A 24,315-nucleotide genomic window follows, 5' to 3' on the forward strand; every position below is an offset into this window, starting at 1 on the left:
TTTGAGGAAGACTTGTTATCTTTTAATTGACGCCAAAAAGTGTGGTAGCGACTTGGCAAATGCACTTCAGTATTGTCCTTTCTGTCAGCTGGGCCTGCTGGGAGCAAAACTCCACCTCTTGTGGCTTTACTTACTGTAATTCAAACTGCGATAACCACTGCCTACATTTTGCAATAAAAAACTTACCACAAGTTTTTTTGCTAAGATGACTACTAAAAATCTGCTGACACATTTATTGCTAATTTTTTAGCGACTCGATTTGTTGTGGAACGAGTAGCTTGTTACAGCTATTTTACCAGACCTTTCTTTATTTTTCTTCAAATGTGAGATATTTTGCCCCATTTTGGCCTTGCTATCTATTCTTTATTCAAAAATAGATAAATTTCCAGAATCTGAAGACTGGGTACACGAGCCAATTGACTCGTGCTTTAGTGGACTCAACAGTTTGTTTGGGGTAGGCAATGTGGAACCACCTCGATGACCACGAATTCGAACACACGACAGGAGTTGTAAGCCGGTACCGTGCGCAACACATCTTTTTCAGGTTTCCACATCGCAGAGGCCGACCGCACTTGTCAATGACGTATTGCTCGGCACGCAATGGGTCAGAAGACCGGTGGAGGCGGCCAAAACTAAGGACGCGTTACGAGCTCCAGATTTACTACACTCTAAAAAAAATTGTGGTAGAATTCCTATAAAAGTATCGGACGCATTTAACCTATTCGGTATGGGAATTTTGCCACACAGGACATGGTAGTTTTACCATATGCCGATATGGCAAAAATCCTATACGTGTTGTTAGGTTTCTGCTATATAAGGGTGTGGGAAAACTACTACACCGCGTATGGTAAAAATCCCATCCCAAAATGTGGGATATTTTCGTCACGTGATGTGGTGAAACTCCTTTACACTCACAGGAATACTTGATTTGAGAAGTAGAGTTCACTTCCCGAGAGAACATGGCGCAAGTGACTTTCATAAAAATTGAGATGACATGCCATCTTAGGTAGAGATATCTTTGTACCCGAGACAGCTGAGTCCTCTCTCCGATCCTAGTTTACAAGGCGGATCTTGCGTGCACCCAACCTAATGGCCGACCTCAGTCGCCAGCGAGTGGTAACATGGACAAGCGTTTTTCTCGACTGTAGTGTAATATTTTGTTGAAAACTGGAAGCCAGCGGCTAGGGCTGACACTTACTTAGGCAACAGATGATATATTTATCAAAAAATATTTACTTTCGTAACATTAATCGGAAAAACTTATTGGTGAACGGGCACGGCGCTCCAAGCGCCACCTAGCGGCAGGTTTGTGCAACCTGACGGCAGGCGGCTGACAGTGGACCATACCCTTACCCACAGCTCACCTTTTACACGGTAACTTAACAATAGACGATGTCAAAATGCTTTGGAGCGCTACGTTTATTTTCAGCTTCATAATATCACTTTAAATTTCGCAAGGATTTAAAACCATTGCTCATCTACATAAGTAGTTCTGAGTTGCCGCGATTTCCAGAGACTAACCCATTTCAAGTTTTACTGAAGAAGTCAAAATTAGCTAAAACCATGTGTGATAATGGGGCAGATCAAGATGCAAAATAAGTTTTAACCGGTTTTAACGAATCGTCTAGTGCCAATTTCTATTCAACGGTTTGACGTCACATGAGCCTTTGTTTACTTTTCTCTGAGCAGCTTTGCTGCCTTAGTCATTGTGCCGTTAGCCTGTTATCAATATTGAACGTCTGTTTTGGTCCCCTCTCTCCTGAAAAAATATTTCAGAAATGTTTGGGATTCTTACTAATGGGTTGTAGGAAAAGCAGTATACAATGGCCTGAAGTAATAGGATTTCGACCCAAAAGTGTGGGAAAAAACCGAACACGAGTATAGGAAATCGAATTCCTATACTCGGTTCGGATTTTTACGACACCGCATTGTCAAAAGAACGAAAAGCATAGGAATTTTCCAAATCACATATAGGATTGTCTTTTCCCATACCGAAGTTGGTACTTTTACCATACGACGGTGAAGTAGAAATGCCATTATTTTTTAGAGTGTAATGGGACTCGATCCGAACGCGTGGAATCCATTTTTCATCGTTTTATGACGAAGCAGTGCACGCCATTTGACCGCGTCGACAAAAGACTGCACAGGTCTTGTGTCACGATGGTTATCGTCCCGCTCAGCTCTTTTCATGGCGCGGCGGTGGAGCTCACGCGTCACCTGTCCCGACCTGTTGACGGACCTGCATCCACCACTCGACTCGCCGTTCGTCAACCGTGTTCGGCTTGCGCCATGAACCGAGGCATGGCGAGTTACGTGCTGACACGAACACAAGGCAAGATACTGCGGAACGGGACGAAGGCGCTCGAGTTGAGTGGTATAAAATATTATTTTCACCATGCCAGGGGTGTGTGAATATTTCTTCGGCACTGAAACACATGAACCAAGGCAAGATTCGATTCAGAGTCAGATTTCCAGAGTTCGATCTCGAACCACTCGTACTTTCTACATATTAGGTAAAAAGTAGACTAACAGGTTCGAATCAGCATCGAATTGTTTACTTCGATTCGAATTCAACGACTGTTTTCTGAATCGTTTCGAGAAAAAAGAACGATACGATTCGGTTCGAAAATCAGTACACCCCTACACCATGCATCTGAAAGCTTTAACAACCAGCGTTATCACTTAGTAAAACCCTCGGAGGCGTGCTCAGGGAGCAGGGTGGCTTGTCGGGAGGGTACATCCGCGTCGCCAAAAAGGAGAGAGTTTTTCTTAGGGGTTCTCAAGAACCCCTTGTTTTCGGTCTGGCGCTCCGCCCGTCAAAATTTAAACTCACCACTAAAAAAAAGATAAACCGCCGCGAAATTTGAAAATTCAAATGCAAACGCACTGCACCGTGCTCCGACACTGGAACAACTTTAAAGAGCTAGTAGCAAAAACGGGTAGCAAGTCCGCCTTCGTGGGTTTGGCAACAATTTTCTCAGCGTCTCCGCCCTTTTGAAAATCGCGAGGCTGAAGAAACGCGTAGACGCGCGTCAAAACTGCCCCGCCATTGTTGCTTCGGTAGGGTTGTCCTTGCTTTTAAAGGCTGCGATTATTTTCATGTTTTCCTCAATGCTGCGGAATAGCTCTTTCTCACAACGTAACAACAGCACGACGATTGGTTTGACAAACTTTATAAACTCGGGAGGTATGGTTTCGAAACAGGGGCGACTGAAAGTTGTGAGGTGGAACGAAGTGGTCATGGTGCTAACTGAATCAGGTTGGTCCGGAAGTATTTTCTATTAGTTTGAATTTAGCACATGCGTAGTTTGAAAAGATTTCCTGAAATCGTTTCTTTTTTTTTCACTGGCATAGGCCTATTAGGGGGAAGGAAACTTAACGTTTCTTTACGAATCAAACTTAAGTGAACTAGGGATAAAGGCAAAAATGACATTGTCACAATGAAAACCTCTGCAAGAGATTCATCAGATTGTCATGAATCTGGCCACGCCTCATGGGCCGTTCAATCATGCAAAACCGATCGCCCCTTGTTGCAGGTGCACCTAGCGTGTTGTGTCGCCAATGACTGCCATGTCTGACATAGCCTTCGCCATTGCGCCCATGTTGCTCCCTTTCAAAGTTGAAAGCAAACGCATCAACACATTTGCAGTACGTGCCGAGAAGTTTTCATTAGAGGGGTGGGGCGAGGGATGGTGCGGGTACAGCTAGGCACATCCGGAGAGACGGCAAACCTGCGCGCCCGATGGGCCTCCTACCTGCACGGGGCGTCTCAGCCGATTCGCGCGCACAGCATCAACAAAATAGACACTTTCACCAGAACGCCGAGTGAAGAACAAGATGAAGAAATGGTACCGGAACCAGTTCCCATAAACGTCTTTTTTGTAGGTTCAGACGGTTTAAAATCATAAACTAGTCTTGGTCTTATTTTTAACAATTTTTAGAACCCAAATGAACCCATAATATGAACAAATGAGCGACTTTTATGGACTGTTTCCGGCTTTTGTTATTCTTCTTGTTCTTCACTCGGCGCTCTGGTGGAAGTGTCTATTGAGAAGTCTTTTGTATAGAGGCCTAGACCCAACTTTTTCTGTATACCAATCGAAAGCCCATGAAATTTTGAGTACGCATTTGACAAGTTAGTGGCTCGGACGAGATATAGAATCTAATCAAAGAGTTATGATTATTCTGCAGGGCATATATTTGATGCCTTCTCTTCAAACGTCGTCCTATTAAAAATGTTGTTACCGCCCTCATTTCTGAGATAATCCTCCTCAAATCGTCGGTTTTACATGGCGCCTTACGAGAGAGCGTGGCTGCCACTCGCACAGCGGTGTACACTCAAGACTCCTTACGGACACCATGTATCCGCAATACGGACGGTTTTGTGCAAGCGTAATTACGGATGGATTTTGTTTGTAATACGGATGATTTTATCCGTATTACAAAGGTTATCCGTATGGTAAATATCCGTATGGTACGGACGTAAAACTCCTTGTAATACGGATGATTTCCTCCGTACTACAAGCAAAATCTATCCGTAATTGCAATTGCACAAAAATGTCCGTAATACAGATAGGATGTATAGATTTGGTTTGGGGCGTGTCCAGGGCGGATTGACTGACTGACGACAACTTGTGGCAGAGATGTTTATTGGTTCAAGGTACACAGATGACTGACAAGACAAGGACTACAGCATCATAAGGAAAACTCCGGAGGAGAAGAACAACACGACTTCCAACTTCTACCAACTTGACAGTAGTACCAACATAGTCGCCAACATTAAATTAATCTTACTACAAATATCAATACCTCCCCTTAAGATTTATTTAATCATGCCTAATTTTGAACACATCTCTGTTTGTTTAGCTCCTTTTAATGCTTTTGTAAAGATGTCAGCAACATTTTCATTTGATTTAACATACTGAAATTTTACTACACCAAGTTGCTGCATCTCCCTACAATAATGAAATTGAACATCAATATGCTTCGACCTTTCTGAAACATTTCTATCAGCATCTTTAGCTAAACCTATTGCACCTTGATTATCACAAAACACTACACAAGGAGAGCCAACAATTTCATCAACACCAAGTTCATCTAACAATGCTTTGATCCAAACGACTTCTCTAGTTATTTCACACATGCAAACATACTCCGCCTCAACGGTAGATAAAGCTGTACAAGACTGTTGCTTCTTCGAGTACCAAGACACTGCACAGTTCGCAATCATAATCACATATCCACACCTTGATTTTCTATCCGTTAAATCACCGGCAAAATCAGCATCACAATACACTTTGGCAACCTCCCCTGTTCTGCGGTAGCATAACTTGAGATCCTTAGTAGTTACCAAATACCTTAATACATGTTTTACATCATTCCAATCACTGACAGTAGGATCCTGATTTTTCTGACACAATTTACTCACAGCATAGCACAAATCTGGTCTAGTATTATTAGATAAATAAAGCAAGCAACCAGTAGCCTCTTGATACTGTTTAGGATTAAATTTTCTAAGAGATTCAGGTCTACGATCAGGATCACCAACTTCAAGAGGAGAAGACAAACCAGCAGCGTCACTCATATTGTACTGTTTAAGGATGTGAGAAACATAGTGAGATTGACTGAGAGTGATCAGAGATGGTCAGTCTGTAGACTGACCATCAGTTTTACAATCAATAGAAAGATACTGGCTATTAGATCCCAAAGATCTGATATTCAAAACATTTAACAAACTTTCCTTTAGCCACTTAATTTTTTCAGGCAGACCACACACACAAGCATCATCAACATACCAAGCTACAAATAATTGCTTATCAGTATCAACATAAACACAGTTGTCACTATAACAAGGATACAGACCTAGCTGAGTCATTATATTATCAATATGACGATGCCAGTCTTTACCACCCTGTTTAAGTCCATATAGACTTTTGTTCAACTTACACACAAACATATCACTGTCCTTTTCCTCGAAAAAGGTTGGTTGATACATGTAAATCTCTTCTTCCAACTTACTGTTCAAGTATGCTCCCTGCACATCAATAAATTCGTAGCTCCATCCTTTCTCTACACTAATGGCCATCAAGATTCTCCACGATCTTCGCTTGACAACTGGACTATAAGTTTCTGCATAGTGCTCACCAGGAATTTGTGAAAATCCCCTAGCAACTAGACGAGCCTTAAATTTGTTTACAGTACCATCAACATTTTTCTTTACTCTAAGAATCCACTTGCAGTCAATAACATGTTTACTTTTAGGCCTCTCGACTAGATCCCACACATTTTGAGAATGTAGGCTTTTGATTTCATCGAGGGGGCCACCACTCTCATTTCAGGCGTACACAAGATTACGGGATTACGGAATTACTAGGGATTACCGTGAAATTTTCGAAAATGGTTCAAACGTGAAAAATAGCTCAAAAACGTTGAAAAATACTAAAACGTTGAAAAATGACAGAATTTTGTCAAGGATTACGTGATTACGCCGTGGATTACCAGAGATTACCAGCCAATTTGTACACAGGATTACGGGGGTGGTGGCCCCCTCGGATTTCATCTTCCATAGCCTTCAACCAACTATCACGATGAGGACCACTTAAAGCTTCACAAACACTCACACAATCATCATAATCAATAAGCTCACAATTGGCAATAGCTAAATTACAACAAGAACAAGTTTTAGGAACAGGTTTTCGAGCAGACCTTCTCAAAGTTTGAGCAGGTTGTTCAATATCAACACCACCGACAACATTCTCATAATTTGGAGCATCACCGACATTCTCATCTCGAGTCTCGACTCGATCCTCTAAATTGGTATCGACAGGGGTATCGATTCCAAAAACTGTGTTCAAAACTTCTTCTGCTACTAAATCATCAATTTCAACTTCATTAAAAACAGTCCTTGAAGACTCAACAACTTCCTTAAAAGTATCACAGGTACTATCACAGTCTAACTTATAAGGAAAAACACTTTCATCAAATATGACATGGTGTCTGAACTGCATTTGTTTAGAGGTAAGATTCCACAATTTATAACCCTTTACATTTTCACTATCTCCATAACCAACTAGAATGCATTCATCAGCCTTAGGTCCAAACTTTGAACGCTTCTCCTTTGGAATTAAGGACCAAGCTCTACAACTAAATACTCTGAGTTTAGACAACATCACACTAACATCTACATTTTTACCCTTCCACAAAACCATAGGAATTTGAAAGTTAATAGATGAATTTACACACAGGTTTCTCAGAAAGCAAGCAGTGTTGACTGCCTCTGCCCAGAAGTATTGTGGCATTCCTGATTGGATTAAGAGACAGCGTGCCATTTCCGCCAAAGTCCTATTCTGGCGTTCAGCCACACCGTTCTGCTCAGGGCACCTTGGTACAGTCCTACGATGGATGATTCCATTAGACACCAAAAAATTCATAAATTCATGATTAATGTATTCTCCACCATTATCAGTTTGAATTGCCTTAATTTTACAACCATGCTGCAGTTCTACTTTAGTTTTAAAATCAACAAACTTATTAAAAGCATCACTCTTCTTAGATAAAAAATACACAGACACATATTTGGAAAAGTCATCAATCAATGTGAACACATACTTAGCTCCACCCAATGATGCAGGTTTAATCTTTCCCATAAGGTCACTGTGCACCAGGTCTAAAACTCTTTCAGACTTCCTAATACTGTGCGAAGGAAAGCCAATCTGAAATGAAATTAAAGCCACTGTAACCACTGTAACTGTCTATGCACAAGAGTTCACTGAGTTCACTAAAAACTGTGCTCACCTTTGTCATCTTTCCTTTCACACAGGTGTCACACACAGAGTCACTGATTTCAACTTCTTCAAGACCTGGCATCCTCTTCAATGCAGAGTTGTGGAGGTGACCCATACGCTCATGCCATGGATCAGCATTACGCAGGTTCAAGGCCTTGGCCTCGACATCTTGGCTGTTCGATGGTTGAGTCTCTTGACACCAAGCTGCAGTTGAAGAAGGGTTTGGCTCCATCTCAAGAGCATACACGTCGTCCAGCACAAATGCAGTAAATGCAATTGCACCGTCGCTGCTCCTGATGCCAGTTGCCTGTGTCTCCCTGCAGGTAGTCTCCACGCCTTTTGATGCCAGCCTCTTGACTGAAATTAAGTTCATTTCCAGGTCCGGCACATACAGAACTCCAGTGAGAGTTAATGACCAACCACCACACCTTTCCGTCATCTTTAACTCCACCTTGCCTTTTCCCTTGACTTGTAGCATACCCTTTCCAATTTTGACAGTGCCGTTCACCGCTTGGAACTCAGAAAACCGGCCTCTGTCTGGAGTCATGGGATCTGAGGCGCATGAATCCAGGAACCAGATGTTATCCTGTGGCATCGACTGGGTTGACATACAAGAAGCTTTGGTGATACAAGCCAAATGTCCACTGCCACTGCTGGTCGAAGGTTGAGCGTTGTTGTTGTTCTGGTTTCCAGTTGACATAGCTGCCATCTGTTTTCGGAAAGTCTCTGCACCATCACATTCGAATGACATGTGGCCCCACTCGCCACACTTGTAGCATTTGACATCACGTTTGGGTTTCTTGTTGTTCTGCTGATTGTTGAAGCTTTGGCCACCACGACCACCTCTGCCACCACGACCACCTCCGCCACCACGACCACGCCCCCTTCCTCTTCCTCTGGATTCAGAAGTTTGATTTTGACTCTGACTGTTGTTGTTGCTTGAACTTCCAGAGAAGAGAGCGTTTCCAGGTTCCGCCTCAACAGGTGCAGCAGGCTCTAGGCTGAGGGACCTTTCTTCAAGCACCAATTTGTTCTTCATGTCTTGAAGGTTTAAGTTCCCCGATGCTCTGATTGAACGAACAAGGGACCCATATTTATCCAAAGGCAGACAGGAGATCAAGAACACAGATACCATGTGGTCGGTAAAAACCAAGCCACCACGAGCCAGCTTGCTGCTAAAGTCTTGGATCTTCCTGATGTACTGATGCATGCTCATATCATCTGTCTTCTCAAAACGTCCCAGCTGCTTGATTAGCATGGCAACGTGAAGCAGTGTATATCTTCCATGGACTTGAGACAGCACTTGCCACATTCCACTTGCACGTGGCTGGTCCTTGACGTCCGGCAGAATGTCCTCGTGCACATGTTTGATGATATAAGCTCTCGCCCGCTGGTTGATCCTGTTGGTTTCCTCAGTCAACGGCCCCTCGCCGAGACCCGGGACTACGGACTCCCACAGCCCCAACTCGGTCAAATCGGCCTCTGCTTTGAGCGACCATGTTTCGTAGTTGTCGTGCGTCAGCAAGTTCGACGCTCCTCGTATGGCCTGGAGCAGTTCGTCCGACATTGCTACAACAGTTCACCGACTCGATCACGCACTTTCACTAACACGATCGCGACACGATTTGATGCGCGGCGACACCTGGGCCCATAACCTATAGATTTGGTTTGGGGCGTGTCCAGGGCGGATTGACTGACTGACGACAACTTGTGGCAGAGATGTTTATTGGTTCAAGGTACACAGATGACTGACAAGACAAGGACTACAGCATCATATGGAAAACTCCGGAGGAGAAGAACAACACGACTTCCAACTTCTACCAACTTGACAGTAGTACCAACATAGTCGCCAACATTAAATTAATCTTACTACAAATATCAATAGGATGTATCCGTAAGAAGTTTAGTGTGTACTGTACAGGTCTAATTTTGGAGGGAGTCTGAAATGTTTAGTAAACAATTCAGTTTGTAGAACACAGGTCTGCGGAGCCGGAGTAGTTGGGACGACTTTTGGACGAAAGACGGATATCAAAACCGGACTAAAACTATGTAAACGTAATTTCTGAAAACGTGTCAGATTGCATGTCGCACAATGGAGCCGTCTGCAGATCACAACAGTTTTTTTCTTCAGTCCGTGGAATGTTTTCTTTTCCAGGGTCCATTCATAGCCTACGGCCATTCGTTCAGCCCGTGCGAGTCAGACGGCACCGCCGTGATCTACATCCGAGCAACGCACTTCAACCCCCTGAAGCCCTACGACCTGCAGCTACTTACGGGAAATTTAACAATCAAAGATAATTTCACAGACAATTCGTGGGTGAGAACAGAATTGTGCTGACACGAGGACTTTGTACAAAGTCGTAACAGAACTCGCAAATTTTTGTGCGATGTCGCACACGACACTGCACAAATAACCGTTAGTTTAAGTGACTGTGCGCACAGTGGTCCTTTGACCCTCGCCACACGCCAATTGCCATCTCAACACGCAGAAAATTGTCCTCTAGATTTTAGTACAGCATCTCCTATTGCAATCCTCTAAACAAATCCTGTAAACGTCGTACTAAAGATTAGAGGATGTGCTAATGGATTTGTCCTCTTATCCCATCCTCCAAACAGCACACTGTAGATTAGAGCATATTGAGTGATTCCATATCTAGGAAGCACAAGATTTTTTTTATTGTCGCCGATCTGGACCAAAATTTTACCACATGTACCTCTAGGGTAGAAGAAGATGCCCAAAAATTTTGAAGGTGCTAGGTCGACCCAGTCCGGAGCAGTGGGCCATAGTGTATTTTGCCACTTTTTGGTAAAAGTCAACTTTGAAGGTGCAAATCGGTGGGAAGGGCTTGACCTAGGGACTTGAAAATTTAACAAGTTCTTAGGAAGCACAAGGACAACATTGTATAACTTTTTCAAGACTGTTGAAAAACTTTTACTTTTTAAAAAAAAATGAACTTTAACTTTTTTTAGATCTTAAAAACATATTTTAGAATTTTTTTTTGAAAAAATTTGAGAAAGTACCGTTTTTTGGTCCTAATAACTGTACAAAATTTCAGCCTGGGCACACACTTGGTTTGGGAGCTGTGGAAGAAAGCGTAAATTTCACTCCGCAGTCTGAAGGACTTCTGCGGTTAAATCACTGATTTGTAGCCTGGGTGTATCAGAATGGGATAAACAATGATCCCTCAATATAAATAGTGATCCTATGAATACCTTCTACTTCCTTACTTGTGTTTTGCACGCAAAAACCTTGCAAAGTATTCTCCGGCATTGTATAGCAAATTCTCTTACAAACTATTTTCTTTGCATTGCGAAGTATTTCTTTGCAACGTCACAAACCAATGCTTCGCAACGTTGCAAACGTTTTTCTTCGCAACTTACGAACTATTTCTTTGCAATGCGAAGAAAAAAGTTCGCTAGGAGGTTTGTAATACAATGCCGGAGAATACTTTGCACTGCTACTTTTCTTTGCAAGCTTTTCTGAGTGTGAGCGTTTTCAGCCTGTCCGGATCATGTTTCAAAGAGCCAGATCGGTGACACAAAAAAAAATTCTTGGGCTCCCTAGATATGGAATCAGTCTCTTCTAAACAACAACTAACCGAATTTCCTCTCCAGATTTCTTTTAAAATTTAGTGCAATGTGCGCTTACTCTGCAAACTTAAGTGTGTACATAGTGCACTCTTATTAGAGCATGCTTTTAAGTACCCTCTTATTTACAGCATACTTGCTAGGCACACGCTAAAATAGAGTGTACATTGCATCTACACGCCAAATATGTACGAGTGTACCTGGCAAGTACACTTAAACTGGCCCATACTTTTAGATAGGACTAATCGAGTGTGTTTTAGCGTGTACTTTGCAAGGTACACACTTATTTAGCGTGTACTTGCCAGGCACACTCTATTTTGTCGTGTGCCTAGGAAGTATGCTGTGAATAAGAGTGTACTTGCAAGCATGCTCTGATAAGAGTGTACTATGTACACACTTCAGTTTGCAGAGTATATTAGAAAAGCAGTCGGAAGCAGCTAACAAAGCAGATGGTCGCGATCTAAGTTGGGGAAACTGGGGGTTTCTCCTAAGTATGTTTGAGGCCGCAACCTCCTGACGCTGTAGTTTTTTGTATTTCGAGGGGTCCTATTCAAAAGATCTTATCTGAGCACTCCTATTCAAAAACTCCTATCTGCAAAGCAAGCGAATTTCACCAAGTTTCATCATTTGAGGCAGCTGCAAATCAAAATAATTTGGGATTGTAGTCACACAACGTTGAAGATCGAAGGAATTAATAGTACGTGCAGAAATATGTTCCGCTCACCCTCTTATCCGTCCCAAATGGTCAGACTTAGTGAAATTCGCGAGCGTTGCAGATAAGATTCTTTGAATAGGAGCGCCCAGATAAGATCATTTGAATAGGGGCCGTCATGCACTTTTCGCGATTTTACGCAGAAAAGAAGGATCATTAATATAAACAAATAAAAAAAAGTTGCAACTTTTTACCATTTTGGAGTGATGTTCCCCGTTAATTGTGTGTTCTTCTATTTCATTAAAGTGACCCAAAATTGATTTTTTACTCGTTCTTTACACACAAACAAATGAAAAGTGGTATAGTAAAGAGAACGAGTATTGTGCTCAAATTTTTTTTGGGAGGATATCATTCATCTCAGAACTTACAACATGTACAGAAAAGACAATGGTATCATTTTGAAGTGCAGAAGTCCATCAGTAAATCGTAAACGGATTGTTTTTCGACTTTCAATGGAAAATTTTGAGAAAACGAACATGTAAAAAACGAGATTTCGGGGCCGGTGTCGGAACTAACCTCATTTCAACCTCTTATATCTTTTCACCAATAATGGTACCCTTAAATTAACCATTAAGAACATAAACTCCTATATTCAGTTAATATAAAACCTGAAATGTGTTTTATCACGCACTATGATAAATTCGGAGAAATATCAGGTTAAATATCGTGTTGAATGAGCTTCGGCTGGACTTCGGCAGGCCGCTCCGCGTGCCAGCTCCGGGGGTGCCGAAGTGGGGGCGCGGAATTCAAAACACAATGTAGAGCGGCAGAGCCTCTCTCAACACATTGAACAGGGGCAGGATAAGCGAGGTGTAGATCATTTACAATCCACTTTTCATTTGCATAATAGTAAAGAACGAGTCCTTTCATCTTAATATCAATTGATTGATACAGCACTTTGTGTTTTTAGCTTTCTTTACTTCTTGGGTGATTCCGTGCGTAGGGGCCGTTTTAGCCACCTTAAAAAGTCACATAATCAATCTTGCTTGTTCGGCTGGAATTTTGCCTAGATGGCATCAATTGAACCCCAGGAACACACTCTGAGCGTGGGCGAGCTACAAGTTGACTTTCGTTTTCTCCTTCTATAAAATATGACGGCATTTACTGAAAATATGGCGGAAATTACGCTTGACGGAAATTACAAACAGGTGTTTCTGGCTCACTGCAAATGCCTATCGCCACAGAAATATGCCATAACTTTGGCACACTAGTTCGACGTCAAGACACGTCTTGTCACGTGTAAGATGTCTTTCAAAACCCAATAGGAGAGGAGCGAGAGGGGCATACGGAAATTGATCCAGGAAGCGGAAGAAGGGAATAACTTGACTTATCCCCAAATTGAGTTTTTATTTTATTATTGTGCCTTAGAATGGTTTACATCATTACACCAAATTATTTGACTGAATTCCAAGCAGTTTAGGAGAAAATCCACATGGAAAAAGGGTATATATAACTCAACTTAACCCCTTTTACAGTCTAAATTTCATTGGAAAATGGAGATAACTCAACCTTAGTCTACATGAGTCCGTTTGACAAATTGGCAAAAGGATATAACTCAACTTGTGTTTTTATGAATCTAGTGTAAAAAGAATCAACTAAACTTAACCCCCCCTTAATTTTAAATTTCAATTTGGAAAAAAGAGCTAAGTCCAAAAAATACACCAGAGTAACATACACTTTATGCAGACTATTGTTCCACTTGACCTGTCTCCAAATTCCACTTTGTTTAGGAAATATAAGGTGAGCTGACTCTGTTTTCCATTTCAACGGAAAGTGATAAGTCGCAGAAATCCTCTACGGAGTGACCTTACACTTTTGATTTTTTTTCCAAAATTTTACTCATGCTTTTTGAAATTATTAACATCTGCAACATTCATTTGTTTTGTTTTAGTTTTCCCTGCTAACAGTTTTTTGTTTCTCCTGAAAAATGGCCAAAATTGAGTTATCCCCTTCTTCCGCTTCCTGGATCAATTACACCAATTGTTACAACCCACCGATTTCACACACAACTTCCACTCGCACACCCACCCACCTTACTTTTTCGCCACCGAAACTCGTTTTAATGGTAAACAGACCGTGCTGATTCTAAATACGACGGTGGTTTTGAGCAGGGATCACTCCGAGTAGTTTTTTTGGTGGTCACTTTGAAACCGCGAAGGTAAAAGTCGGAGTACCGTGGACATTTTGTACGCGTTCTGAAAGGACACTTCCAATCAATATACGATCTTGAAATTCAAGGAAGACAGTCACTTTACGTTAGAGATTTGATGGGTGTGTGTGGAATTCGAAGATTTGAGTGGAACAAAGGGTTACAGAGCCGCAAAGTTGGTGTAAGGTGCGAATGGACATGACGGAACTTACAAAATCGACCCTTTTGGCCTCCCTTCCGCGTCACATGTTAGCTTTGAAAGTCCGTAAACAAAGGGAACAAGCTAGTCTTGTGCCAAACAAGGTTCTTCAGTGCATAAATGGACTGCACTCGAATAAGTTCGCTCTGGGGAGGGTGTGGACACGAAAACGCCCTCTACGCGCGGAATCACCCTCTTGTTTACCTTAGATCTTGATCATAATTTTCACTCCAAGTTTTGTAAATATCGCAGTTTTACCTGCTGTTAGTACGGAGTGAATTTTGAGGATTGTGTTTATTTAAATTCATGAGAGCATCAAGAAGACAGTAAGGTGGACGTAGTTGCATATACATTGTGCAGCTAGTCTTTGTACTCAAAGTATTACTAACAACAGACTCAGCCTTGTTTCGCATTTCAGTCACGGGTTGATATGGCAATTCGATCCAACAATCAGTGGAAAGAAAACGCCTTCATCTTCAATTTCCCCAGAACAGGGTGCTCTGCTCTGCGCGAACAGATGCCTGACTTCTATCGCCTCGTATCGAAGTACAGTGGGGCTCCGATGGACAGAGCGGTACCCTGTGTCATATTCCGGGTACGTCCGAGTAAATGTTGGTGCAAGATTCTAAGTAACGCGCGGGGTCTATCTAACCACACGAGCAATCCTGTATCTAATTGCTGCACGGAAAAAAAAATTAGTCGGTGCAACTGATACTTCGGTTGGTTTTGGCCTAACTAAGATTTCTTGTTCCAGTAACGTAAATTGCGTTCGAAGAGTGAAAAATTTGTTAGAAGAGCGGAAAGTTCGTTGCAGCAGTGAATTCGTTGGTAGGCACACGACCGAGTTAAGAGACCGCTTCTGCAACGATCCAAAGTTGCTGCTGCAACGATGGATTCGTTGAGGCTACAAATTTTTCTACTCTTCTGACGAAATTTTCGTTAAGCGGCGTGCAAATATTACGTCACCCGTTTAGGGGGGGGGGAGAGGTTTGACGGATAGTGATGGTAGATGATGTGGGAATAGAATAGAATAGAATGATTTTTATTTAGGTGCTCACCAAAGGGCTGACAAGCCCCACTAACGGCAACGCACCTGCTCCATAAAAGTTTCTTACAATTTATCAAGTACAAAAATAATAATAAATTTAGGTACACAGTAGTCATAATAGCTATAGAATAGGATGTATGAAAGCTGACATGGTTTGGCACTTACAAAGAGACAGAATTCATCACATATTTACTTAGAGCTAAATCTGTTAATGCTTTCTTAAGTTGACTACAAGAGTTCAGATGTTGAGATGTTGAGATGTTACATTCATTCCACAGGCGACACGAGGAAATAAAAAATGAATTAGCATACTTTTCAGTGCGGTGACGTGGTATTTGAACAGAGAGATGGGTATAGCGATTAGTGCGAGAGTGGACAGAAGACATGAGTACATAATTTTCATAGAGATAGCAAGGCATTTTGAATTTATGGATTTTCCAACACTGTGGCAAAAAGCTACGGAAAATTCTGTAAACAGCTTGTGGTAATTCTCCGTAGGCCCCTTATCAATATTCTCCGTAGGCTCTTACAGTATTCTCCGTAGGACCGCACAGTGATCTCCGTAGGACTATACAGTCTTCGAGGTCCTACGGAGAAGACTGTGCGGCCCTACGGAGAATACTGTAAGAGCCTACGGAGAATATTGATAAGAGGGCTACGGAGAATCCTGGCAAAAAAATTAACAGGATTTTCCGTACCTTTTTGCCACAGTGAAGTTAGCAGAGCAATAGCTATTCTTCGCCGGTCCTCAAATTTAAGCACGTTAAGACTAATATATGAAGGGGTGATGTGATCAAATTTTCTTACACCTGTGACAAATCGAATACATGCATTTTGAGCCCTTTGCACTTTTGTTGAGGTATCAACGAGCATGTCAGTAAACAGAATATTACAGTAATCAAACACAGGGAAAACAAGCGATTTAACAACTCTGAGCCTTATCGCTGCCGGTAGGTATGCAAAGTTCCTTCGAATTTGTGCTAGTGTGGCAAACACCCGGTTTACAATATTTATTCCTTGGTAATTCCAGCAGAGAGTGTTGTCCATGGTCACACCCAGATTAACAACTTTTGACTGATATGGTATAGACACTCCATTTATAGAAATTTGCGGGATATTCAAATCTTTGAGCTTGTTTATGTAAGCATTAGAGCCCACTAATATAGGGCTTGTTTTGCCAATGTTAAGAGAGAGATTGTGCTTTGCACTAAAATCAACGATTTTCGACAAATCAGAGTTTGCATTACAACAGGCAGCTACATAGTCTTTAACACTAGAAGCGCCGAACGGGCCAATTTGACCCATTTTGAGTTTTGAACTGTAATTTCGACTTTTCAAAATGAAAGTGGCAGCCCCCTAATTTCTGACTTTTCCTAGAATGATGAAATGCGTCTAAATTCGAAATCTGGACGTTCTCGGACCATATTTGACCGAGATAAATTGACTTTTACCGTAAAGCGCCAAGCGGGCCAGATTGACCCACACGGCATTTTGACCACATTTTCGCGTTTCTACACAACGTAACGAGCTATGAACTGATTCTTCACCACTAAAAATAACTTACGTCATATTAGGAATGCATTAGGTCCGCGTTTATAACGAAGTAGGCAACCCGCAATACATTTTCTGGCTGGAGACATCGTGCAGCTTCCTTTGACGTAAACTGCCAATGTCTTAGGCATTTTAGGTAACCCGATTGACTTCTAAACGGCCTAGGGTGTCTTTCGAACACTGAGGCGCTAGTCTACCTTCAGTGGCACTCATAGCACGCTCAGCCCGAATCCTTGGGACAAAGAACTCCGTCACTTACTTGTGCGTATAGAGATAAATAATGCCGAGGTCCACTTTGTTGCTCTCGTGTCTAGTATTTCAAGGTAATTCACTTGCCTGCGTACATTTTAACAAGTTCGGCAACAATTAATTCCCTAGATGTCTGTACAAGACGGTCAAGACGATGGATGACACGGAAACCCATCTCAGAGATACAGCAGGAGCAAAACTGATTAGGACAGATCACGGAATGCTAGTTGACGAACGGACGCAAATTAGAACCCTCTACGCGCCTTGCTGGTTGTGGCGAGTTTATTGAGTACCCGAGGGTGTTTACACATGTCTCTTACATTCCAGCCTTTTTAGCACACACTGAATCGAGCACTCAATCCTCCTTACTATGAGCTCTCCGTTGCTATGAATCCTGGTTTCCGGGCATGCCTTGCAGCTATGCTTTGAAGGTTTGGCCAGGTCTTAATGGTCTCCGGTTCAGTAATTTGATTAAAGGTCACTATCTCGATCATAAGACGATTACAATTATGCCACCTGTTATCATCAAAAACGATTCGGCAACGAGGCACAGGAGAAAACACTTAGAACAGCAAATCATGGTTTGCGGGTTGCCTACCTCGTCCCCTGCGACCCCTGTGCACCAAATTTTATCCTTTGACTTGCTAAGGGTCTACAAATCCGTTTTAGGTTCCCTTTGAGTCGAAATGACGGTTCAAGAGTTGACATGTACGACGAAAATGCCCTTGGGTCAAATGGGCCCGCTCGGCGCTTTACGGTAATCCGAAAACCCGGCGCTTCTAGTGTTAAGATAAAAGCTGATATAAATCTGGAGATCATCTGCATATAAATGGTATTTACTATAGCAAAGCACATCCGGGATGTCATAAATGTACAGTGAGAAAAGCAAAGGCCCTAGCACACTGCCCTGCGGTACACCAGTTTCTGGGCTTAGCCAGTCAGAAATAAAATCGTCACCAGACATAATTCTTTGCAGTCAATCTGTCAGGTAATCTTCAATCCATTTAATTACAGCAGCAGAAAAGCCAAGTGCTTTAAGCTTCACGAGTAACAGTTTGTGATGGACTTTATCGAAAGCTTTACTAAAGTCCAACAGAATCAACAAATTTACCATCCCTTGATTTATAGATTTCCTCAAATCATCAGTAACTGGGAGGAGGGGGATGCCGTAGTTTTCTGCTGAGAACCACGCGGCGTCGGCTTCGCGTAGACGACGCTAGGGCCACCCGACCGGCCAAGCCGAGTTCTTATTCTGATTCAATTTTGACAATTTTTTTGCTTCGATTTTAGTGCCATGACTGATATTTTCTTACTAGTCATACAAATGAAGAGTTCTTGTGTTTAACTTTGAGATATTACTAATGTTTTTGCACCTACAGTGTAACTCACTTGCGAAGACTCAAAAAATAAGAAAACTACGTCATCATAGGGAGAGGGGAGGGGTTTGCGTCAGGGATGACGCTGAGTGATGGGGGGGGGGGCGGAGGGGGTCAAAAAGTGGCCTAAAACAGATGACGTATTTGCACGCCGCCTTACTGGTACTGAACATCTTAGTTGGGCCAAAACCTCCCGACGCATCGGTTGCGCTAACTAAAATTTGGTTGGACTAAGTATTTTTTTCCGTGTGGTAGCCAACGAATGTGACATCACGTTCGTCTGCGGGTGACAACCGCGCTGCGCGAGTTGATCCAGGAAGCGGTAGAAGGGAATAACTCCATTTTGACCGTTTTTCTTTCAGGAGAGACAAGAACAGTTAGGAGGGTAAACTAAAACTAGACGTTAGAAGTTAATGGTAATAACTTTAACTCTTCTGATAACGTTATGACGTTATGATGCCCTTTTGAGGAGAGTTAAGGATCCCTGGGCAAAATTAAGGGCGTGAAATGGGAGGGGGGGGGGTCTTGCGAAGTCCGTCGCAATCTTGGTTCGCCAAATATAAAGTGTGGCTGCACTCTGAGAAATTATGACGGTAAATCCTGGATAATTTTTTTGCCAAACTTTACCGTACTTCAAAAACCAGTATCCACCGTACAGTCTACAGTATTTACCGTACTTGTTTTACAAAATATTCCGTAGTTTTTTAACAGAAGTTACCGTTTTTTCGTACAGTCCATGCCGTAGCAAGGACTAGATCTGGTCCCAACAAAGGCCGCTCCCAAGAATTGTCCACATCAGGATCTTGAAAAAAAGGGGTCGACTGACTGAAAAATTTTATTGCACCTTTCGATAGGTCTCGTGAAGACCTTTTCAACGATTGGTCGGAAGGGGGGTCCAGGAGTCCGACTTCAGCACTTACGTACATCAGGATCTTGAAAAACGAGGGTCGACCGACTGAAAAAAATTATAGCAGTCTTTGATAGGTATTAAAAGTACGGGATTGCCGGGTAAAAAAGTACGGGATTCCCTGTAAAAAAAGTACGGCGTTGCCTGTAAAATAAGTACGGTATTGCCTGTAAAAAAAAAACGACGGTATTGCCTGTTAAAAAGAGGACGGTGAAGTCTGGAGTAATCAGTACAGGATTTACCGTGATCTTTTCTCGCAGTGTGCCCCCTCGAAGCAATAATTAAGACCTAATTTTGAACTCGAAAAAAAAAACGAGCCGGAAAGAAAATATCCCGGTCGAAAATCCATCGGCGAGTCGACGTCGATACGTCACCACTTCACTGATACTTTAACATAGTGACGAATGTCCAAAATTTTGATAAAATGAGATTTTTGGCTGCGTTATAGAACTTTTGATTTACTATCGCCTGGTGAAAAGCATGTATCGATATCTCTACTAGATTGGACTTTCGTCATTTTGTCAAAGTACGGGAACCAAGCTGCCGATTGCAACGGCTCTTGAACCTAAAGAACACTTACTCCTTCAGGATACTGTGGTATAAAATTCTACCATTAAATCCAATACCTCAATCCAGCTCAATTTTTGGCCCGTCCCGTTTATTTTTTGTAAAAAAATGACGGAGGGACGGGCATATAGTATGATGCATGCTGTGCGTCCGTTCGTTCGTCCGTTCGTTCGTCCGAGGACTTCCCGTGGTCCGATCTTGACCAAATTTGGTATGCAGCCTCCTTGGGTGACCCTAAGAACCGCCCGGTGGCAGCAAATCCGATCCGAGCCCCGGGGGCGCTGCTGCAGGTGCATCATGGTCTACATGGGGTCGAGGAGGATTTCGGCAACGGATACAGCTAGCAGGGCATGTAGGGGTATTTTTGGAATCGGGGCGACGAGACAAAACCAACGGTACCAGTTTCAAGCGAATCGGAGAAGTTTGGACCCGGGTTCAAATCCCAGTGGGGTATATTTTTAAAATTCTTTTTATTCGAGTTTTTGCATTGTTTCTTATGTTTTTGAGGGCGCTGAAGGCGAAAATAACATCTTTTTTGACCCCAGACTCAGGTTCAAACCCGTCAGGTTTAAACAAAGGCGAAATTCACACATTTGTTAATGTACGGGACGGGCCAAAGTTGCCGATGTATATCGCTACTTTTCCTGTTATTAGACTCGTTTTGGCTCTCCTGAAAAATCAGATATTGTGGACATTCGTCACTATGTCAAAGTACCAGTGACTTGGTCGACTCGATATGAGATCGATATTCAGCGCCTCGTATCGACATTCGTAAAAATGCCCCTAATTGCCTGATCTCTCTGTTACTCTCTGTCAAGTTATATATATATACTTTTAAACTCTATATATTCTGTATAAAGTTAAAAATAAAATTTTTTTGTTCAAAAATTGTTAAAAAATTGTTTTTATTTATTTTCTTAAAAACTATTGCAGATTAAAAGCCCTTTCTAGTCAATTCTATGACACCACTAGGGATGAGCCTCCCTGATTTTGCCCCCACAGATCTGAGCAAGTATGGAAACAAAATCTTACGAGAACCAAAATTTTAAACGATTCTACTAAATTTCCAAAAAGTGTCCAAAGTCGCTTTACTTTATGCCAAAATGAAGCTTACTCAATTATCTCAAAGAATTTTAATACAGAAATCATAAGATCTTGATCCTTCTTTACCAACAAAATGTTTTCACAAAGTGCTTTTAACATGTATGAGCCCCCTTACTCGAGGGGTAAGCACTTGTGTAATTTTCGGATCACTCTGTTTATGATAGCTCGCGTAATAGTACCCAAACTAGAAGCGCGTTACCGAAACTCTCTAGTTTTTACCTATTTTTGGGCTGTTTCCGAGGGGGTAAACACTCCACGAAATCGTGTACAGAGTACTCGGTATTACGCGGTATTACGGGGACATTACACGTGCATTACGGCACTAAAATGCCAAAATTTGGCATATTTAGCCCCAAAATGGTATTACAATTACGTGTATTACGCGTAATACACGATTTTTGTGTACAGGGTATTACGCGAGTGTTTACCCCCTCGGCTGTTTCGGGGTGTTTTTGGGTAAATCCCCAACACTTTAAAAGGTACCTAATGGAGCGCAAAAGTAATAGTGAAGTCACAGGGTACCGTAGACATGAAGGAAAATCGAGACAAAGCGCACTTTTTTAGGTTTATGTCGTGTTGCTCTCTGGTGCGCTAGAGAGCAACACGACATAAATCTAAAAAAGTGCGCTTTGTTTCGATTTTCCTCGCGGTTGATCGGAAGACTACCGTGGATTCTTTTTTCGTGATCTAGGAGACCTTCGCAGCTCACAGGAAACGCACGAAGGCAACAAGAAACTCGCCAGGATTATTGAGAACCATAGGAAAAACCTTTAAATTCTGACAAGTTTTATAAAGTTAGTAAAAACCTCCTCAGAAACCTCGGTTAAAACTGGGGTTCTCGTCAGAATGAGGTTTAAATCTGTAGGCAATCATGTTGACATAATCAGGACAAAATTTGGTGCCGTTACGTCTACTCCCGGGCTGCCTGTTCCAGAGGGAATACCATTTTGTTACCTTGCAGGGAAAATGGACACCTCTTTCCGCTTGAAACATGAGGCCAAACATACTCCACTGTTAATAATTTCAAGTAATAACTATTTTAACACGAATTTGTTTTACTTCCTGACCGGTATCTGTGCTCTTCGTTTAGTATTTTCATGTGACAGGCTCCATTGTTATACATTTTTCAGCTCCCTATAGTGACACCTATTTTTCTTCCCTCCAGATTTCATATCTTCTTCATTATAGTTCCCAATCATCTTTAAAATGAATGAACAGGACTTATAAAGCTCCAAAACCGCCTGAGCCAATTTTCCACACTTCTGTCATTTTCCGCTTTTGTCGCATATTACCCGACATTGAAGGGAAATATGGGACGGCATTCCGAGGGTTATTGAAAGGTCCCTACTGCACCTAAAAATTTGAAATTCGGTGGGAGTCAATGAACAAGTGATAAATACCTCAGTACCTCAGATTGAAATTGAAAGGGGGGAAATTCACAAAAAGCCTCGAAATTTCTCTCATAATACCCCGTTCTACGATATGTGAGTGCATGCCCCCTCCAAAGGAATAAAGGGTAAAACGAGGTGTCCTATTCAAATGATCTTATCTGGGTGTTCCCCCACGAAGAGAATCTTATCTTTAACACAGGCGAATTTCATTCAGTTAGTTTGATCATTTGGGACGGATACGAGAGTAAGCGGAAAATTTTTCTACATGCATTATTGTTGTGTGTTTTTTTGATCATCCATCTTTAGGTTAAAGTGAATTAAACCACAAATAATATTGATATATAGCTGTATCAAATGATCAAACTAAGTGAAATTCGCCTGCGTTTACGATAAGATTCTCTTAGGGGAACGCCCAGATAAGATCTTTTGAATAGGATTCCTCGATAAAGGAAATGTGCCAACATTGTCGATTAGCGTCGGTACTTTTCCTGCTATTCTTTTCATTTTCAGGGGCAGTATGAATTCAAGGACGAATCTATCAGCTGGACCTTCCCCAACTTCCCAGTCATACCGTACGGGCGCTACCGATTCCGAGTTATGTCCAAATTTGGTGGTCCTCTGCGCGGCACGCCAAGTTTCTGGGCACAAGTGGACGCTGAAACCATCCCCAAACCGTGAGGGGGGGGGGGGCTCCAGATAATCTTTAGAATCATAATTCTGCAGTTGATGGCTCTTCCCTGTTTAACTTTTTTTTCGGGAAATGGTATCAATAAAGGAATGAGCAACTAGCCCCGTGGACAAGTCAAATTCTTACTCAGTTTCACCTTACTAACATCTGGACTGAATTTAAACTAAGGTTAAGTAATTCAACAGATGAAAAAGAACACGTTACAAACATGTTAAAGGGCTAGCCTTATGCATTTCAGGCACGTCACCCACAACATCCCGCAGGCACACCCGTATCAATCATTCTCACCTTGCAGCTGTACCTTTCTGAGGGCTCAGTGGGACGCGACAAGATCTTATATTGCTGAACTTAATATGGGTCATACTGAACATGGATATGCCTTACTCGGTACAAATCAATTAAGAATTCTTTACTCAGATCAAATTTGGATGCAGAACTTAGGTTTCTTTTTCAAGAGGTGGTAATAGAACATACAAATAAAACTTGTCAACACATTTCATTTTATTTATGCATGACAGAGTACCGAAATTCTGGCACTTTTCCTTAACCGGACGGGCATGGGTTTGGAAGGCAGCCGTTGTTGCACAGGGTTGGGTCACCCACGGGCAAGGTTCCGGGAAGGCAGATGAGCACTGTTAAAAATAATCGTAAATTTACGACATTTTGTAGAAAAATTATAATTTCATGTCTCAAAATAATTCATACTTAACAGCTTGCCCTATAGACACTTATTTTATGAAAATATTTTATGTTTGCTTACCTTTCAAAAAAATCTCGGCACTCATCACTCTGACCATGTACTAACAATGATTGTATTTTCTCTTCTCTTAGTGTTTTTTTGGGCCAAGCCACTGAACTACAAATCATTATTCATATGAGGAATATTGAAGAGGTTCGTGCAATTGTAAGGATGACTATGGCTCTAGCCCTTCTTCCTGACCAGCCAAATAACTCCTACATTGTGAGGGGCTTTCACATAATCGTGCGTCATGTACGAGAAGA

General features: G+C 42.0%; 1 protein-coding gene across 1 annotated transcript; it reads right to left on the minus strand.

Annotated features, from left to right (window-relative positions):
• Positions 1-4,822: 4,822 nt before the first annotated feature.
• LOC117647714 (secreted RxLR effector protein 161-like) lies at positions 4,823-5,584 on the minus strand. Its single transcript, XM_034389611.1, has one exon. It carries the CDS (start codon positions 5,582-5,584, stop codon positions 4,823-4,825), a length of 762 nt encoding a protein of 253 aa, XP_034245502.1.
• Between the last annotated feature and the right edge of the window lie 18,731 nt (positions 5,585-24,315).

Source organism: Thrips palmi, unplaced genomic scaffold, assembly GCF_012932325.1.
Source record: "Thrips palmi isolate BJ-2018 unplaced genomic scaffold, TpBJ-2018v1 HiC_scaffold_2, whole genome shotgun sequence".
In the NCBI taxonomy this organism is placed as follows: Eukaryota; Metazoa; Arthropoda; class Insecta; order Thysanoptera; family Thripidae; genus Thrips; species Thrips palmi.